At 44.5% G+C, this 18789-nt stretch overlaps 1 protein-coding gene across 1 annotated transcript in view; it reads right to left on the reverse strand.

The window, feature by feature from the left end:
- MSLN (mesothelin) overlaps positions 1–17289 on the reverse strand; it is a 33799-nt gene extending 16510 nt beyond the window's left edge. The window contains exons 1-13 of the mRNA XM_053365852.1: positions 17210–17289; positions 16235–16318; positions 14313–14356; positions 12283–12498; positions 10777–10947; positions 9694–9837; positions 9537–9586; positions 7367–7487; positions 6597–6682; positions 5776–5905; positions 4967–5157; positions 3735–3825; positions 2706–2817 (exon numbers count right to left, since the gene is read on the reverse strand). Coding sequence (XP_053221827.1) covers positions 2706–2817; positions 3735–3825; positions 4967–5157; positions 5776–5905; positions 6597–6682; positions 7367–7487; positions 9537–9586; positions 9694–9837; positions 10777–10947; positions 12283–12498; positions 14313–14356; positions 16235–16301 — 1423 coding nt within the window. The 5' untranslated portion in view covers positions 16302–16318; positions 17210–17289. The remainder of the gene's footprint in view (positions 1–2705; positions 2818–3734; positions 3826–4966; positions 5158–5775; positions 5906–6596; positions 6683–7366; positions 7488–9536; positions 9587–9693; positions 9838–10776; positions 10948–12282; positions 12499–14312; positions 14357–16234; positions 16319–17209) is intronic.
- Between the last annotated feature and the right edge of the window lie 1500 nt (positions 17290–18789).

An 18789-nucleotide genomic window follows, 5' to 3' on the forward strand; every position in this document is an offset into this window, starting at 1 on the left:
TTGAAATTGAATTTCAATTGCCAAATATCTTCCTTGGTCATCTTTAAAGATTTGTTTCGGTTGCAAATTTTCCTTTGCATAGATCACCACTCCTCTCTTTTTTACTCTGTCTGAAGATATAAATTCTTGTCCCAATCTCTTATTTATTAATAATTTTCTATGTGCTCTTGTCACATGAGTCTCTTGTAAACAAATCAAGTCCAATTGGTCTTTCTTTAAAGCATGAAATATATTTTTTCTTTTTCTGGGATTATTCAAACCGTTACAATTCCAGGTTAGAAGTTGCAAGGCCATGATGGGGTTATTTACTTCCTCCTACAGCTCCCAGTTGTTGTTCGTCTTTTGTCGGTGGTTCCGTGTCCGTATCTAGTGGTCCCTTGCTTGAAGGGTGTCCTTGTCCTGGAAACGTCTCTTTCTGTAGGTCTTCTTCGTGTTCTCCCAAGAACTTGTCTTTATCACTCACTGTCTTTATTCTTCTTTTCTTCCCCTTGTATTTAAAAGACAAGCCTTGGGGAAACTCCCACCTGAATGGTATGTAGTTCCTTTTCAGCAGTGTCACCAAGTCCTTGTAATGGCCTCTTGCATCCAAAATACTTTTGGGAATGTCTTTAAAAATCTCAATGTGGAAATCTTCAATTCGAAGGGTTGTTTGATAGTGCAGGTTCAGTATTTTGTCTCTCTCCTCCTTTGATCTTAAAGTTATCAAGCAATCTCTGGGTCTGTTCTTCCTCTGCCTTATTCCCAGTCTAAATGCACTCTCTATCTTAAATTCTTCCTTATTCAGCTCCTGCTTCCAAAAGTCAGAAAATTCTTTTGTCAAATAATCCACCAAGTTGTCTCCTTCCTTTTCCGGCACAAGTCTGATCCTTAAATTTTTCTCCTTGCGTTGCATATCCTGCATAGAGAGTGCCAGCTCATACTCATCTAATTTCCTGTACACCGGTGGAAATTTTTCCTCAGCAGCAGTTGCAATTTCCTTAGCTTCCTCAGCTATCTTTCGTGTTGTGGATGAATCTTCCAGTAGTTTCCCAATTGCTTCTGCATTAGAGTTCACTTTGTTCCCGAGGTCAGTTATACTTTTAGTATTTAAATCAATTTTCCCAGAGATTTCTTCAATTTTCTTATTTGTTTCAGCGCCTTGCTTCTTTAGTTCCTCCAAAGAGTCATTTATTTTCCCCAATGCCTTTGCAAATGCTTCTTCTGAAGACATTATTTTCACTTTTGCCTTTGTGACAGCTGCAGTTCCGGAAGCCCCTGATACAGAGGCCCTTCTTTGCATAGAAAGATCGACTTTGTATAGTCTACCGGATCTCAAAGTTGTTTCTTGTGAGTCCTCTTTCTGTTTACCATCTGCCATAACAAAGTCTTTCACTCAAGGTCATTCCCACACTCTTAAGCTGTCAAAAAAAAATTCTCAGGTTTTAAACTCCACTTGTTGCTGAAACTATTCACAAGTCCTCTAGAGGGCATAAGTTCAGTTCTTTAGCTTCAATTTATTCCCACACCTTCCAAAAAACAAAAGCCCTCCTAGTCCCTTTCAGTTATTCTTTTTTCTTTGTAAAAGATCCAAATCAATAGTATCCTGCAAGTAACTTACTGTGCAACAAAATAAAATGTTTCAAGTTGAGAGTAACCAAAGTCAGTATTACAGTTACTTTTTAACCTTCTTGTAGCGACAGTCCTTGGCCGGTTCCTTTTCTCCGGCAGTCCGACCCCCAGGTAAAGAAGCAGCAGTAAACAGTTCAATTTCTTTTAAAACAAGCAGGAAATCACTTTAAAGTCTTCTCCCCCCCCTCCTGCCTTCGGGGGAGGGAGTTCTTTGCTTGGTGGTGGATTTCTTAGTTCGCAAATCTCTCCTGTCAGAAAGTTACAGCTTAAATGCCTTTCGCTTTGGTCTTGCTACAGAACGGAAAGCAGACTTCCTTTTTGATGCTTATCCGTCTCGGTGCCCAATTTCTTTAATTTTAACGTCCAATTATGTTTTAAAGCTCAATCCTACTCACGGAAAGTTGCTCTTTTTGATCCAAATTCACCGGAAGAAGTCAGCGCTCTCCGCTAATGGCAACGCGGCTTCGCTTCGCAGGCTGGGTGAAAGCAACTCTCAGCACCGCTCCATACACCCTCCGCTGATCCGTAGCCTTTAAAAAGGCTATTTCACAACGTCGGGGGGGCGCAAAGGTGCCCGCTGAGTCTCCAGTTCACAGGCTACGCGCCTGTGATTTTTTGAGGGTCCTCGCTCCGCCGTGGCTGCAGGACCCGAACCCACGAAGCAGATCTCTCCCGGAGCTCCGGGAGAAATCCGCCATTAAGCGCTGGCGCTAACCGGAAGTCCACCGCCTAGCAGAAGTTTCTGTTCATATGGAGAAGACTTCAGGAATGCCCCCTCTAATCCCCTCACTGTAAACTGAAGCGGCAATCTAAAGTCTGGCAATATAAACAGCATCTGTTTCACATATATCCAGGGTCCATTTCTGGTGTCTTAAGGTATGGGTGCAAAAAGTTCCTCCCTGAAACCCTGGAGAGCCACTGGTAGTTAGTGTAAACAATACTGAACTAGATGGACCAATAGCCTGTCTCAGTATAATGCAACTGTCTGTGTTTCCTATGTAACAGCTTTATCATGGGATCTGCTGTTTGTGTTAATTGGCTCCAATGCTACCAGAGAATAGCTCCAGGCTTAAAAGCAGTGTTGCTGTATACAGTACCTGAATTACGTTTCAGCCTGGAGGGGTGGAGGTTTTTCACAACAGATGCCAGCTGTTCTGTTGGCATATGGGTATGGTGTAAGAAGTCTTTCAGCCATGGTTTTAATACACCCTGCAAAAGGAAAAAGAAACACCTATGTGGTGAAGGATGTAAAATCTAGAAAATCTATGCGATTCTCAGTTAGTTAAACTGAATGCATAGATTCCTTTCCTTCTCCTGGATTTGGGGTTTGGTAGCATGACCAAGATGGTTATTTTTCAGAACAGAATATCGCAGCAAATAATATGCAAATGGTGATGATGTTAGGTTTATCCCACCTTACCTTTCAAGATGGCTAACAAAGTCATCATTGCACAAAGCAGTTACAAACAGTTCAGTATAAAGTCACAGCAAACACAAGACCCATCGTATGAAAGATGGTTACTGATGAAGAATCATGAGATGTGACCTTTCCCTTGCCTGCTCTCATTTACAGAACTTCAGTGGCAGCACTAGTGATGGAAAATGGAACGCAGGTGGAAATTAATGAACATTTTGTGTTCTGGTTGGTTGTTATATATCAGCTGGTTTTTGCTTTAGCAGTCTCCTGCATAGGAAGGATAAAGGTTTGCAGTTGGAAGTTTTGCACAGGAAGGTCAAAAGTTTACAAGGGGGTGTTTTGCCCAGGAGGTTTTGCACAACATTTTTGACTAGGAGCTTGACAATTAAGGGGAAACAGAAATTTAACAAGGTGTCCACTCTCCTTGCATTTGACTAAAGGTTGGAAGAGAGAGTGTATAGAAGTTGAATTTGAAAATAGGGTAGAACAAGAAGTTGTGGAGATAAAGACTTGAAGAGGCTAGGCTGCTTAGGTTCAATTTATGACATTTGTGACAAAGATAAGTGAGGTCCACAATAATTCCCACTTACAATTTCCCCATCCTATTTTCCTGGCAAAGAAACACGACCCAGAGCACAGCACTTCAACAGAGACTTAAATACCCTTCTGCTTCCCCTTGATTATGTGAGGGCGGGGGGAAGAGACTTACTGCAGGGATACTTTGTAGGATGCTGTGATCAAATACAGGGAGCAAACCACTCAGTTTTTCCAGGGTAGAAGTTGACCATGTTGAAGGAAGCCTGAGTGGAAAGAAAGGGAATGGAAACTTATCAGCAAGCTACATATCAACACAATGGAACTCTGAAGTAGGGGCATGAGTTTCACGGAGAGAGAGTTTAAAGGATGTGCCAATCAGAAGCAATGTCTGTGACATTTAGAATATAATTTCTCCTTCTTTAGGCATTGAGCAGCTGCAGAACACAAGGAGGACAAGGCAGCAGGGGCACTGCCCTCCTGCCACTGGTGCTGCATTTGCGGGTGAGGCAGCAGTGAGATCAGGGAAGCTTTAGGTTGGTATTATCGGGACACCTGAAGGACACCACCAAGACAGGCTCCTCCAACCTCGCAGCACTGCTGCTCTCCCTCACTTGCTCCTGCTGGTGCCGTATAACCCGATGGAATACTGCAATGCCGCTAAAGATGAAAAGGAAAAAAATAAAAATTCAAATGTTGCACACTTGCATTTTGCAAGCAGTAAACCAAAAGGATCTAACATCAAGTATTTGTCATTTAAAGCCTTGGTTTCAGATGCGGAACCTGTGTGACATTGCAAGATCATAGTTACTCCCTCAAATCCATTTCTGCATGTGTAAAAAGTGTAATTCCATGGTGAAAAGAAACCTGAACTGTGTAAATTGGTGGTTGCTTTTTGTTTGTGTGAGATTTCAGTTTCTTAGGCAAAACCCACCTTTCAGCTACAGAGCATGGCTTTTGAAGCTATGAAATTTATGGGCTGTAGCTTAGTGGTGGAGCATCTGCGTTTTATGCAGAAGGTCCCGGGTTCAAACCCTGGCATCTTCAGGAAGGGTGAGGAATGACTCCTGTCTGAAAACCTGGAAAGCTTCTGCCAGTAGGTGACATGGTAATAGCCTAACTCGGCTTTTTAGGTATTATTCTATAAACTGACTCTGTATCTATGTTAGGCGTGACTTCCTCTTAGGGAACCTAGCTTTTGCTGCAAATATAACATTTCATGATGAGCATTTCCAGTCAAACCCCCACAATTCTAGCTTTGAAATGCTGTTTGCACTAGCAAATGCAAACGAATTAGGTTCAGTGGCAATCCAAACAGATTTCTGACAACCAGTTTTCTTTTCAGGAGAATTAAGAAAACTCCAAAAGAGCAGAAACAAAAAAACAAAACCTGCAGTGTGATCCTACCCAAAGGAGGTTCTTCCACTGCTGAGGAGAGCTTGGATTGCTTTGATTTGTTCGGGTGTGAAAGACTGGCACTGATTTAACTGCGTCAGAAAATTGTTGCCGGATGCTGTGATGTAGTCTGCACCAAGATCACAGACTAAGTGGCCCAGAATTGCCGCATCTTCCTTGGTTACCTGTAGGTCATGGATGTCCTACGGAAAATCATTTGTAAAAAAATTGTGTAAATTTTTTAAAAAGAGAAATTATCAACATCTTAAAATAATTTAGTTGATTAATAACCAAATAATCAAATATATTTCATCAAATTAGTTTCTATCTGTATTCCTGTATAGGTACTATTATGAGATATTTCAGAAACTGGGAGATAACTTGAGTAGACCAATACTTGCTGCCTTTCAATTTCCCATGAAAACACACCAGGACTTTAGTAGTCTAAAATCTGCTTCACCTATTAAAATTGGCCCTCATTGATCAAAAGTGTCTCTTTACAAATATGTAAATAAGCTAGAACAGTAGTTTATTCATCTACTAATTGTATTTTTTCAGTCTGGAGAAGAGAGATAAAACCCAGCTTCTATCATGTGATATCAGGTGATTATTGGCAAACTGATTGTATTTCAAACTGAGGTCATGGGCATAAGAGATAAAACTGAAGTCTGTGCTGTGAAGAGTATTTTTTTCCAGGGTGTTCTTGAGTTAAATTGAAAGTTTCTTGGTCCAGATTGCCACTTATTCGGCACAGATGCAAGCTTGAATAAATGCTTTTGCTCTTATAGCTACCTAAGGTGCCAGAATTATACTTTACTTACCAGGCAAGCTAACGCCTCTGACAGAAGCTGTTTCCGTTGTGGGGAATCTTTCTCCAGGACATCAATATTGGCTTTTCCAACGCGAGTGACATACTCCTTGCAGTTTTCACCTGCTGCAAGGTCTGAAGGCCTAGAAACAAGAAAGGATTAATGAATGTTTGTGCATATGGATTGACTCTCCCCACTCTGTGTTTAATATACCATTGTGCACACCCCAATCTCCAAGTGGCAAAAATATTTCAGAGGTTCTAGTGCTTACATTCTGGTTTCCTCAGAATGAAGATAACTGGAGACTGTGGTGTCTTTTATTAAAATGGTGGTTTTATTTGAACATATATACAACCTGAGGATAGGATGGAGGGGCTCACAGCATTAGTACTCCAACAGATCTTGCTTCTCCATTAGGTTGCTGGGGGGGAGGGTTTCCCCAAACCATAGCTTTGGATTCAGCACAGCAGAAGACAAGCCTCTCTGTGTCATTCCGGCTCTCAGTATCAGCCAGACTAAACAAAAGAGCATCCCCTGGCTTCTTGTTCTATTATCTACAAGACAGACGAGGACGTGGGGAAGAACCCGCTTCCTCCTGAAAGAGCACTACCAGCCAGTCATCTCCATAGCAACATGACCACTCTTTAGTCATGTAAAAGCAGGGTGCTTACAAGCCCGGCTAGGGCCAATGTCTTAACAAAGAGACTAGTACGGCCAGTTCAGTAATTCCCTCTGGTGGATTCCAACCTTGTAAATACACAATCACAAGCTTGGAAGGAACTCATGGGCATCATCCAACCCCACCACATCTTATAACACTACACTACGTTTACCTTAAAAAGAGAAACAAGTCTTTAGGGTAGTTGTTTAAATCCTCTGGTGGTCCACTGAGCAGTACCCTCTTGGCTAAGCAGCTCAGCTGAAAAACAAACCAGAACATTCTGTCAGCAAGTAGAAAGAAGTACAAGCAGGTCATTTATTTCAGAAAATGGTGAGGGGATTTCCCCTTTAAAATAAAATAAAATAAACAACAACAACACACCCATCTGTGGTGGTTTTGCAGCTGGTTTTGCTAAATTTAAGCCCCAAAAGATTTCCTTTTGATTTTCCTCAATACCTGAGGGCATTGGGCTGGCTGAGAAGATTAGGGCAGACTGTGGGGACATACATACATAATTTTATTTGTATGGCATCTTTCCACAGTTCAAACCATGCTCAAGGTGGTTTACAACATGAAAAAAGCACACTACTTAACTAGAACATAACAAAATAAATAAAACATTAAAAATACACAACCAAACTGGACAATTTCCACATAAATCACAAGATCTAAAATAAAGATACAAAAAACCCACAGCAACAACAGCAATAATCTCTACAACAAAACCCCACAAACAACACCAAGTTCCCCATCACCTGCTACCTGAGGTGGTCTCCTTACCCTACCTAACTGAATGACTGGCCCCAATTCTGTTACTATCTTATCCCCAAGAACACACACCAAGGATAAAAGCTGAGGCGGGAGATCCAATTCAGGTCTTTGAAAATACTTTCAAATATTGATCTCAAAAAAAGCCCTCAAGATACATGCAAAAAAGCCGACCTGTTCTTCGCTCAGCTGAACGTTCTTCTGCCCCAGAACGCTGAGTAGCTGTTGGAATCTCTCATCAGCCATATCAGCAGCAACTGCACAAGTAACGCCTTGCAGTATGGAAGGGGATAGGCTGAAAATCCAAGGGAGGACCATAAGCAATGAATGGATAGTTGGGAAGAACATCACCAGTGGTTTTTAAAAGGTGAGGGGCTCAGTCAAATGTGAATGCAGAACAGAGGTGATGTATCTCCTAACATTTCTCCTTCTCTACATTTGAAACACTTAATATGGAGGGCTCATAATTCGATCAGGGGCACTGGTGGCTGGCAGAGCCAACTAATTCTTGTGTTGTGGATTTGAGGAGTTAGTCTGGAATCTCAGGGGTCAGCAAACATTTTCAGCAGGGGGCCGGTCCACTGTCCCTCAGACCTTGTGTGGGACTGGACTATATTTTTTTTTGGGGGGGGGGCGGGAATTATGGAAGAGCACCACAAGCCCCAGTGGCTGCTTACCTGTGTCTTGTGAGAGGCAGGGGCTGGCGGCGGCGGGACGATGAGTGGTGCGCGAAAGGGCTGTGTGATGGCCTGGGATTCGGATTTGGATGCTGAACCTGAGGAATCCCAGCCTGCACAGGATTTCCCGCCTCCAGAGCCAGCTGAGCCGGGGCTGGGGCATGAGCCTGAAGGGTCCTCACCAGTGCTGGATCCTTAGGTGCAGGACCCATTACCTGTAAGTGCTCCACTCCCAGCCCTGGTAGAGGAAGCTGAGGTTGCCTCTGGGTCCAGTAACCCTCCAGCCTCTCCTGAGCTACAGAGGCTCAGGCCAGAGAGGCGGAAGGAACTATGTTCCTGCAGGAGGAGTGCTCGCCTCCAGGCCAGCAGAGGTGAGGCACCTGAGGGTCAGGGCCGCCCTATGCCTCAGGGCAGATAAAAGCCAGCGAGCCCCAGTCCCAAGTTGCGGGAGCAACATTGCTGGTTGTCAGTACCTGCCTGAACCCTGTCCTGCTTTCCTGCCAGAGCTCCTGACCTCACCCGACTCCCTGCCCTGCACCCAGCTTCAGCTTTTACGGACTGCCTCCATACTGCACCTTTGACCTCGGACCTCGCCTCTCGGTTGGCCCCAGGATCAGCACAGGCTGCTTAAAATGGCGGCCGCTCGAGTGCTGCTGCTGCTGGCACCAACAAAGCCCAGCCCCCTTCCTCTTCTAGGCAGGGTGGGGAGAAGCCAGGAAGAGGGAGAGAGGAGGCACCAGCGCTGCCGTGTGAGGGAGAGGGAGAGGGAAAGAACGAGTGCGCCGGCGATCCATGAGGCGATTCCCGGACCATCCACGGGCCGGCTCCAGAAGGCAATTGGACCTGATCCGGCCTGTAGGCCTTAGTTTGCCTATCCATGGTCTGGATGATGGTCTGGATGATTGGAGTCCCTTCCAATTCTTGGGATCCCATGCCCAGTGAGGGTTAAAATTGAAGAGAGGAGGTTGCTGGCCTGGTCAGACAAGTTGCTTTGTAAGAAAATAAACTGGCCACTGAAGTGTCCTCATCAGCATCCCAAAAAGAATGAGCTGGGTTGCAAGAGTTACAACTAAGTGACGGTGCCCTCTAGGTTAATGGGTGGGCCTTTCCCTTCCTCTTCAGACCATTCCGCTCCAATAAAGCCACCCATTTGAAAGAGTGCTATGGCCTGGAAACGATGCCTTATGAGGAACGGCTAAGGGAGCTGGGCATGTTTAGCCTGGAGAAGAGGAGGTTAAGGGGTGATATGATAGCCATGTTCAAATATATAAAAGGATGTCACATAGAGGAGGGAGAAAGGTTGTTTTCTGCTGCTCCAGAGAAGCGGACACGGAGCAATGGTTCCAAACTACAAGAAAGAAGATTCCACCTAAACATTAGGAAGAACATCCTGACAGTAAGAGCTGTTTGACAGTGGAATTTGCTGCCAAGGAGTGTGGTGGAGTCTCCTTCTTTGGAGGTCTTTAAGCAGAGGCTTGACAACCATATGTCAGGAGTGCTCTGATGGTGTTTCCTGCTTGGCAGGGGGTTGGACCCGATGGCCCTTGTGGTCTCTTCCAACTCTATGATTCTATGATTCTATGATTCTATGATTCTATGAATAAATGTGGCATTTTTTCCTCAAAGAGGAAAAAAGACCAAAAAAGAAAATTAGGGGTCAGCAATACCTGTGGATTTCAGGGACCCTCTTGATTATATCAGGAAACAACATGGCAGCCTATGGGAATAAACCAAGAAGAACATAAATTAATAACAAAGACACATGATTCCTCCTTGATGTCTAGGAGGAGTTAGAAATAAGGGTGATTCATCTCCCTGTCTCACCTGTTCTGGGGTCCACGGCTTGTCATTGAGATCTTGAATGTTGAATGTGTCACCAGGGACCAGCAGTGATTTTGGTAAATAGGGAACCAGACTATCCGGGGTGTATTTCACCAGGTCGTTAAATCCCGCTGTAGAAGCAACCAGCTAGAAAACAAAGTTATACTTCATGGGGGCAGACTTTTGCTGAACTGGATGACAGCCCCATCTAGCCCATCATGGCTGCTTTGTTTGTTTATTTAAAATACTTATTGATGACCCTTCATCTGCATATTCCTGGGTGGTAGGCAAAAGTGCGAACACAATCCATTGGAATATAAATATTAGAGGTGTGCAGGTGGATGAATGTGGTTTGGGGGTGCTCTCCACCTTCCCTGAGTCAAAGCACAGTGTCAATAAACTGCAATAAGTCAGATCAGGGCCTTCACAAAACCTCATATCACTTTAAAATGAAAACTGAACCAAAATTCTCCCCTATCTCTAAGTGGCCTTAGGAAGATCCAGGTTAAAATACCTACCGGTCCACAAAGCTCACCGAGTCACTATTTTCCCACTTAGCAGGGTTGTCTTGGTTGGAAATGCAACAGCAGGGATCATTCAATTGATAATTTAAGGTTAATCCTGCTGGTGTTAAAGTCAACTAGCTAAGAAGTGCATGGGGGAAGGTGTTGCTTAGCAGTGCAGGCAGTGGTAAGATTTTTCCTGAGGTGGCATGTGCCTTGAGGTGGCTGTTGTTGTAAAGGATTACAATAATTATAATGTACGTGAAGTGCTTTTAAAAACATGAAAGCTGTTATTATTAAGCCTCTCTGTTAGTTCTCCTGAAAGGCTGGAAATTTTGAGCTCCCTCTCTCCTTGAAACCTTTCCATTCTGACAGGTCAAGGATCCTGTAACTAAGAACTAGTGCTTGAGTTTATTTTTCCCCTTCTCCCTCCCACCCCCTTTTTCTTTTTGTGCTGTGTCTTTCAGATCGCAAGCTGCTCTGGGGGTTTGTTTTAGCTGAACAGAAGAATTTTTAAAAACCATTTAATAAATAATAGCATCGAAATGCTACAATAAGTTAACAGGAAAAAGAAAGGTCTCACCTTTTCCACAAATGCTGTTTTTAGAGTGGGTGGCACAGTCTCCAGCTGCTTGGCAAAGCTTGGGACTTTAACAGCGTCCAAGACCACCTGGGCAGGTATGGATTCCAGGCTGGTGTGGCTCAACCCAACCACCAAACTCCCAAGTGCTGCAAGGCTCTGCCCATCCTGAATCTGTAAATAGGAAACTCTTAGCTGTAGGAACCAGGTTGGTCATCCAATAGTCAACTTCACCAAGAAGACCGAATTGGTGGTTTGGAGCTAGGAGACACTGCAAGCCCACCCTGAGTCATGTTCTTAAGGGACTTCCTCATGAACTTTTTTTATTTTTTAAAAATATACTTTTCATTTTACAACAAACACAAAAAATAAATTTGGATTATTCCACATCATAATTTGATTCCCCACCTCATTTTTGTGGTTTCTTACATTTACAGTATACTGTTTTTTACTGCATGTCCACATTAACCCTATTTATTGTTTATCCCAGATAGGCAATATATGTTTTTTGTCACTGCATGTTTTTACTTTAATCCTGCTAAAGTCTTAATTTGTTTACAAGAGTTTTGTAAATATTCAATAAATGGTTTCCATGCTACATTTAAAATCATCTTGATTTCTTATTCTTCCAGTAAAAGGTAAAGGTAAAGGGACCCCTGACCATTAGGTCCAGTCGTGGCCAACTCTGGGGTTGCGGCACTCATCTCGCTTTATCGGCCGAAGGAGCAGGCGTACAGCTTCCGGGTCATGTGGCCAGCATGACTAAGCCGCTTCTGGCGAACCAGAGCAGCGCACGGAAATGCCGTTTACCTTCCCGCCGGAGCGGTACCTATTTATCTACTTGCACTTTGACGTGCTTTCGAACTGCTAGGTTGGCAGAAGCAAGGACCGAGCAACAGGAGCTCATCCCACCACGGGGATTCAAACCGCTGACCTTCTGATCAGCAAGTCCTAGGCTCTGTGGTTTAACCCACAGTGCCACCTGCGTCCCAACTATTCTTCCAGTAAGTTTCACCATTTCTGAGTATTCTAATAACTTCTGTTGCCATTCTTCTTTAGTCGGGACATTTTTCTTCTTTCTATATGAGCTTTTGACCCATTTCTCCTTGGACCGATTTCTTATCAGTATCATTCTGACCTGCTAGACACAGGGGCCAATGTGCACATAGGAAACTGCCTTCTGCTGGGTCAGACCATTGGTCCATCTAGCTCAGCATTGTTCACATTGACTGGCAGGGACTCTTCAGAGTTGCAAACTGGGGACTCTCCCAGTCGTTCCATTGGGGTGCTGAACCTGGGAACTTCTGCATGCAAAGCAGATACTCTACCACTGAGCTACACCTCTTCCCCCAAGATTTGCCGATTGGCAGCTCCTGTTGCCAAAAAACCTTCAACTTCTGGCAGAAGTTCCCCGTACCAGGTGAGACGTTTTTCTTCACTCCCATGTCTCCTCAAGGTTCCTGCTCAGCTGTATGTATTTCATATACAAGGGGACAATGCTCTTCTCACCTGGTATCCAAAACTGAACAGTTTCTCCAGGATGGCGCCAGCCTGTTCGGGGTCCCAGCCCTGAACTTTGCTCAAGGAAGGCAGAGAAGAGGCTAGCATGTTGCCGGGGATGCAGTTCTCAATCTGCTGCACTGAGAGTCCAAGAGCCTTCTGTCCCAGGGAGTTCAGGATTGCTGGAGAGAATGTGTCACACTGGCTGCCTGGCAAGCCAGCAACCTGGTGGCAGAAGAAGAATGAATGACCCTGGGCCCAGACTGAGGCAGAGGGGAATCACATGTGCCCAAAGAAGTCATGACTCCCTGAATCCATCAGTGTTCCAGATTAATGGAAGCTTGGGAGCAAGCTTGTTTTCTGCTGCTCCAGAGGGTAGGAGCCAAACCAATGGAGTCCAAAGACAAGAATGGAGAACTTTCTAATGGTGAGAGTTGGACTCTTCTTCATCAGAGAAGTGGACTCTCCTTCATCAGAGGCTTTTAAACACAGGTTGGATGGCTATCTGCCAGGCATTCTTCAGCTGTAATTCCTGCATTGGGCTGGGTGAGCCTTGGGGGTTTCTACTAGCTCTACATTTCTGTGATTCTATGGATAATGAACCGGAGGCTGCAGGGCACCAGATGAGGAGCTGGAACCTCCCAGATTATTGGGGGCCCATAGATTCAGAACCTGGACTGTCACAGAATCTTCCCTGACCCTGAAGAAGCAGGTGCTTCCCACCACAAATCACCAGTCTGGCGACACCAGGGTGTGCACGCTGCAGGATGAAAGAGGTGTGTGTGTCAGACTAGAGGGTTTGTTTGTTTCATAAAATTTATACACCATGATATTGTAAAAAAAATAAATCTCAACAGGATTTACAGAAAAGATAAAACAAAATTACCAATAAGAAGAATTAACACCAATAATTTAAAGACCTTTGCTTCTGTTGGCGTGAGTTGCTCCTTTGGAGCTGTCCGTGGTCCTCAACCTTTGATCTGCCTTGACCTCCAGCCTTGCTGCCTTCTCTCTGTGGGTTCTGGCTGTCTCACCTATATTCTAAGCTTCTTTGGGCAAACACCTGGACTCTTTGAAGCCCACCTACCTTATCCATACCAGTCTTTCTTTTGCACTATTGCAGGGCTGGGGGACATCGGGCCTCGGGTTCCAATGTGGCCACCCAGGCCTCTTCAGCTGGTCCCTGGAACTCCTCCCAAGCCCCAACCCTCACTAGTCGTTCTTGAATGTTTTGTCTGTCTGGAATTTGATTAGCTGTAATGATGCCTTTGTGCTTGGCTGGATGGGGAGGGTGGTATGAAATGAGTGGCCCTTTTTCTTTCCTTTTCCAATTGGTAATTCTGACTGGTCTACCTTGGCCATCTGTTGCCACAGAGCCGGAACAGTAATAACAGCCTGGCTTTTTTGGTGCTTATTTTACATGGAGCTGCAATGAACTCCATAAGAACACAGGAAGCCGCCTTATTCTGAAGCTACATTCACACAAGCGTGAGACTCTGAATCTCAGAGTTGTGGGTTCAAGCCCCATGTTGGGCAAAAAGATTCTTGCATTGCAGGAGGTTGGGTTGGACTAGACAACCCTTGTGGTCCCTTCCAACTCTACAATTCTATGATATCATTTGAAAGAGTCATGGCTTCCCACAAAGAATTCTGGGAACTGTAGTTTGTTAAGGGTGCTGAGAGTTGATAAGAGACACTCCTGTTTCCTACACAGAGCTACAATTGCCAGAGTGGTTTAACAATCAACCCTTCTCAGGAAACTCTGGGAAATGTAGCTCTGGGAGGGGGAAATAGGGATTTCCTATTCCAACTTTCAGTGCCCTTAACAAACAACAGCTCCCAGGATTCTTTGGAGGAAGTCTACACTGACTGGCAGAGGCTCTCCAGGGTTTCAGGCAGGAGTCTCTCCCAGCCATACCTGGATCAGGATTGAACCTGGGACCTTTTGCAAGCAAAACAGGTGTCCTACCACAGAGCTACAGCCCCTCCATAGCAAGAGGAAAGCCCAACAAGTATGCATAAGCCAAGAAAATACTTACTGGAAGCTTCAGCGCAGAACTGGCAGCAGCTGCCATCACCCAACCTGAAAGACACATAAGGCTTCAGGGGGAAAAACCCACACACCTCTTCGAATCAAATGCAGCTCACCTTTGGAAATCTGGCCCAGCAAAGGTCCTTTGTCAAATGCTTCTTTTGCTTCAGCAGCAAAAACAAATAAAGTCCCCAAAGCTGTTATTTGCTCTGCTTGGCATAAACTGGGGCTCTGACAATACATCACTTAGGTGTGTGATGCTAGAAGACAAGCCTTGGAGAAGGCACATGTTGTGCACCTTCCCCTCCCCACCACAGTTGGAAAAGCTGGCCCTTCCGGTAGGCAGAGTGGGGCAACTCCTGGGCCTGCTAAACTAACAAACTGCTGTCCCGGGTGTGGTGGAGAAGGCAACCTCACTGTTGGAGTTTATTTATTCTGCTATTCTTTTATTGACCGCTCTTTCCCCATTTGTCTGTAACTAATCTTGGTGTCTCAACAGAGAACTTGCTGCTTTCTTGGCAGGCAGATGCCAGAGCCCAGCAAGCAGCAGCTTGTTCAAAGCTGCTTGTCAGACTTGCTCATTTGCGCCTCAGTGACATCAAATTTTCCATCATCTCCCTAATACGTATTTTGAAGTACAGATAACCAATGACTTTTGTGCTTTTCCAGAGTACAGTGGTACCTCTGTTTTTGAACATCTCAGAAGTGGAACATTTCGGTTTTCGATCGCCGAAAACCCACAAGTAACTGCTTCGGTTTCCGAATGCTTTTCGGAAGTCGAACATGCCACGTGGCTTCCGTATTGAGGTTTCCGGAAGTAAATGCTTATGGCAGTAACTGCTTTGGTTTTCAAACGTTTCAGAAGTCGAACGGCCTTCTGGAATGTATTACGTTCGAAAAATGAGGTACCACTGTACCTTTACTAGCAGACCAAGCACCCCCTGGCTTTACATTTGGTGGGAGACTGGAATTTACTGCAGAGTAAATTAATACAGCACAGAATTGGTGGGAGAAGAGCTTTCAACAATGTACCATACAAATGTGGAAGGTGGTTCTCAGCCAGTCATCCTTAGAATGAATAATGGGGCATTAGAGGTGTCTCCCTCTTTCTGTCCATAAAAAAGCTGGAGGGTTTACAATTAATAACATATAATATAAATAACATGCCCTCCTATCATTTGCTTTTGCGTGCTCTAATTTTCTTCTAATTATATGATGGCAACACCCAGATGTGAATCCATAAAGAAAAGGGCTATACTGAGGCCCAAATTAGATGTTCTCTTGAATGTAGCATGCAGCTGGTTATCTTGTTTGTCCTAAAATAAACTTAGGTGTGCACAGGAAAGGAAGGCTGATCTCTTCACTCCTCACTGCAGTGAGTTTTTCCCCCAGCCCACACAGCTAGGAGCATTAGGGAAATGTCTTAAAAGGTTTTAAAAAAGGACTCCCCCCCTCCGAAGAATTCAAAGGCCCCATCCTCCCCCGTTCCCCAAAAATCTCTCCCATACCTTGTCAAAACGGTTTACTTCCTTCAAAATATTTTGGAAGTTTTCCCCAAACCCAAACGCAAACTATTTTTGCTCCTGCTCCATGATGACGTTTTGTGGCAGTTTAGAGACCTGAGAAACCTCTCTTCAGAGGATTACGAAGCTGCTTTTTGCCTCTCATATTGCCCAAGCAGGATTCTCTAAAATTTACCTCAGCGCTTTGTTGTATTTGGTTGTTTGTTCACAATTTATAGTTCACCCTTCAGTGGCCTGTCAATATTACCTAAAATTCACCTCAGCGATTTGCCGTGTTTAGCTACCGGTATTTGTTTTTACAATTTCTATTTTGCCCGTCATTAGCCAGTCAATCTTCTCACGTTGGCTCAGGTGAATTTCAGTGACATCTTTGGAGCTGACAGCATCCAAACATAACTGTACTCACCAGCCATAACAATGCAAGCAAATACTCTTGATCGACGTAGCATTATTCCAAATGGGTCCCTCCCCATGGTTAAATCTGCTCTCTCTAGGAAAAAAACCACACAAAGAAATAAATGAAACCTATTTCAGTTTTGGTCATAATTTTCTTCAGGTTTTCCTGATCATCAAAAGAACAGGAAATTAATTAGAAACGCAGCATTAAAGGCATTCCAGAATTTGCAAACACAGAGACCTCAGCAGCGATGGATTTAGGCAATTATGAGTGGTTCTCCAGCTCAGGGCACTAAGCTAAGGGGGTGCAAAATAATAATAATATTGATAAGATCCATGGCTTTTTTCCAGCTGGAACTCAGTTCCAGCACCTCTCAGGTGGGTGCCATTGCCATTATAAGAGAATGAGGAAGGCACTCATGGTGCATTGCAGCACCTCTTTTTCTAGAAAAATAGCACTGTGACAATTCATTAAAAAGCAACTAGACCAAATAGAATTCTTTTGAAAATAAGAAATATTGGGGGGGGGGGTTGGGCCAAATTTTGTCCTCGCTCAAGGCTCCAAAATTCCAAAGTCTACCTTTAACCTCAGAAACTGTGTCTGACTTACCAAACCTATAACACTTTTGCTTCTCTTTAAGGATTTTTTATTATTTAAAAAACCCCTCTTCATTTCAGTGATGCCAGAGCAGTTCAAAATATAGTGCATCAAAAATCCACATCTTGAGTCTATGTGTAACCCTGCCAGGGCTTTAAATAATAATAGTAGGAATATTTATTATTTAGATAGCACTTTACCTGATTCTCGCAATGTGCGTAAGTTTAAAAAATGGACAGGTCTTGATGGTGAGCTGCAGTTTAGATGAGAGATTGGTGGAGAAACAGGAAAGGGCAGGCTTCCCTTCAAGCAACAAAACTCGCCAAACTATCTAGCAGAGGGCAGGAAAGCAGAGCATGAAGCATCTTTTTTGAGCAAGGTACATACCTGCTTCCTTCTCCTCGTGTGCTGGGCTGAAAGTGACAGGCTCCAAGTGCTCTGCTTTTCATTATGAAGGCAGGGTGTGACCCCTCTGCCTCTAATACCTTCATCTGAAGTGAGAGGACACATGTCAAGTGCCAACCGCACCCTGTGGTTTGTGGGTTTGTTTATTTATTTTATTTTTTATTTTTTAAAAACTTTTCTTTATTGGTTTTTCGTAATGATAGAGACAGAAAGATGTTCCTTTCCTCGCTCCCTCCACCCGTCCCTACAACTCCTGTGACATTGTCCAAAAAAGCATAATTATATAAGACATATTAAAGGCAAAACAAGAGGTCACATTTAAATTACACACACACACACACACACACACACACACACACAAACACATGAATGTATCATTCCAGAAATTACAGTAAGTCTTCCATAGTCTATATCCATGTTTCTTTGTTAAAGCAATTTTATTAAATTTTATTAAAGCTGTCAGGATCTTGTTGGTCAATTCTTCCATCAGAATTAGGCCCCAGATTTGTGCCAGCCAGATTTCAAATAAGTCCACATCTAAGGACTGCCAATTCTTAGACACTGCAAGGTGAGTTGATGTCCTAAGGTGAATAATCAACCAATTTTATTTTTATTTTTTAAAGAAAGGTTTGGCAACTGGATGAGATAATGTGTGTGCATCCATTAGGTCTTGCTGTACCTCAGGAAACAGAGACTCAACAGGAAGGCAGAGGAAATCCTTCTCTAATCCTCTTTTAAGGCCATCCAGGTTGGTGGCCATCACTGCCTCTAGTGGGAGTGAGCTCCATAGTTTAACTCTGTGCTGCATGAAGAAGTCTAATGTAGGATAGCTCAGTCAGTAGAGCACAAGACTCTTAATCTCAGAGTCGTGGGTTTGAGTCCCATGTTGGGCAAAAGATTGCAGGGGGTTGGACTAGATGACCCTCATGGTCCCTTCCAACTCTACAATTCGATGATTCTCTGTGCTGTCAGTGTGAAGACAGCTGGTGATGGAGGATTGCAAGAGGTGATGCAAAGGACAGAGTGGGAACAGAGAAAGTGACTGGGAGTTCAAGAAAGAGGCAAACAAAAGGCAGAAGATGAGAAGAAGGGCTGTGCACCGGATTCAGTCAATCCATTAGCAAAATTAAGCATATTTGGAGGGCCTTCGATCAGTGGCGGAGGAAGTGGGGTGCGGTGGGGGCAGGCCGCCCTGGGTGTCACCACTCGGGGGGGGGGACAAAATGCCGGGTGGAGCTCACCACAGGGTCTGCAGTGCACCCAAGCCACGCATCTCTCCTGGGAGAGACGTGGTGACTTGGGCGCACGCAGGCTCCGCTCTGCCCAAACAGTCCGCCCGCTGCCTCCCCCGCCAGCTGTAGGGCGGCTGAGTGGGAGGAGGCAGGCAGGCAGGCAGACTCTGGAGGCCCCACAGTGCACCTCACCCCTATGGGAGGCGCTCCACCCCTGGGAGCACTGCCCGAGGGGCCTGCTGCCTTGGATGAGTCAGGTTTCACAGCCAAAGCCACTGCAAGTCAGGTTGGATTGGCAGAGGGTGTTCAGTGGTTATCAGGTGGCAGCAC

The sequence above is a fragment of the Podarcis raffonei genome, chromosome 14 (genome assembly GCF_027172205.1).
Source record: "Podarcis raffonei isolate rPodRaf1 chromosome 14, rPodRaf1.pri, whole genome shotgun sequence".
Taxonomy (NCBI): domain Eukaryota; kingdom Metazoa; phylum Chordata; class Lepidosauria; order Squamata; family Lacertidae; genus Podarcis; species Podarcis raffonei.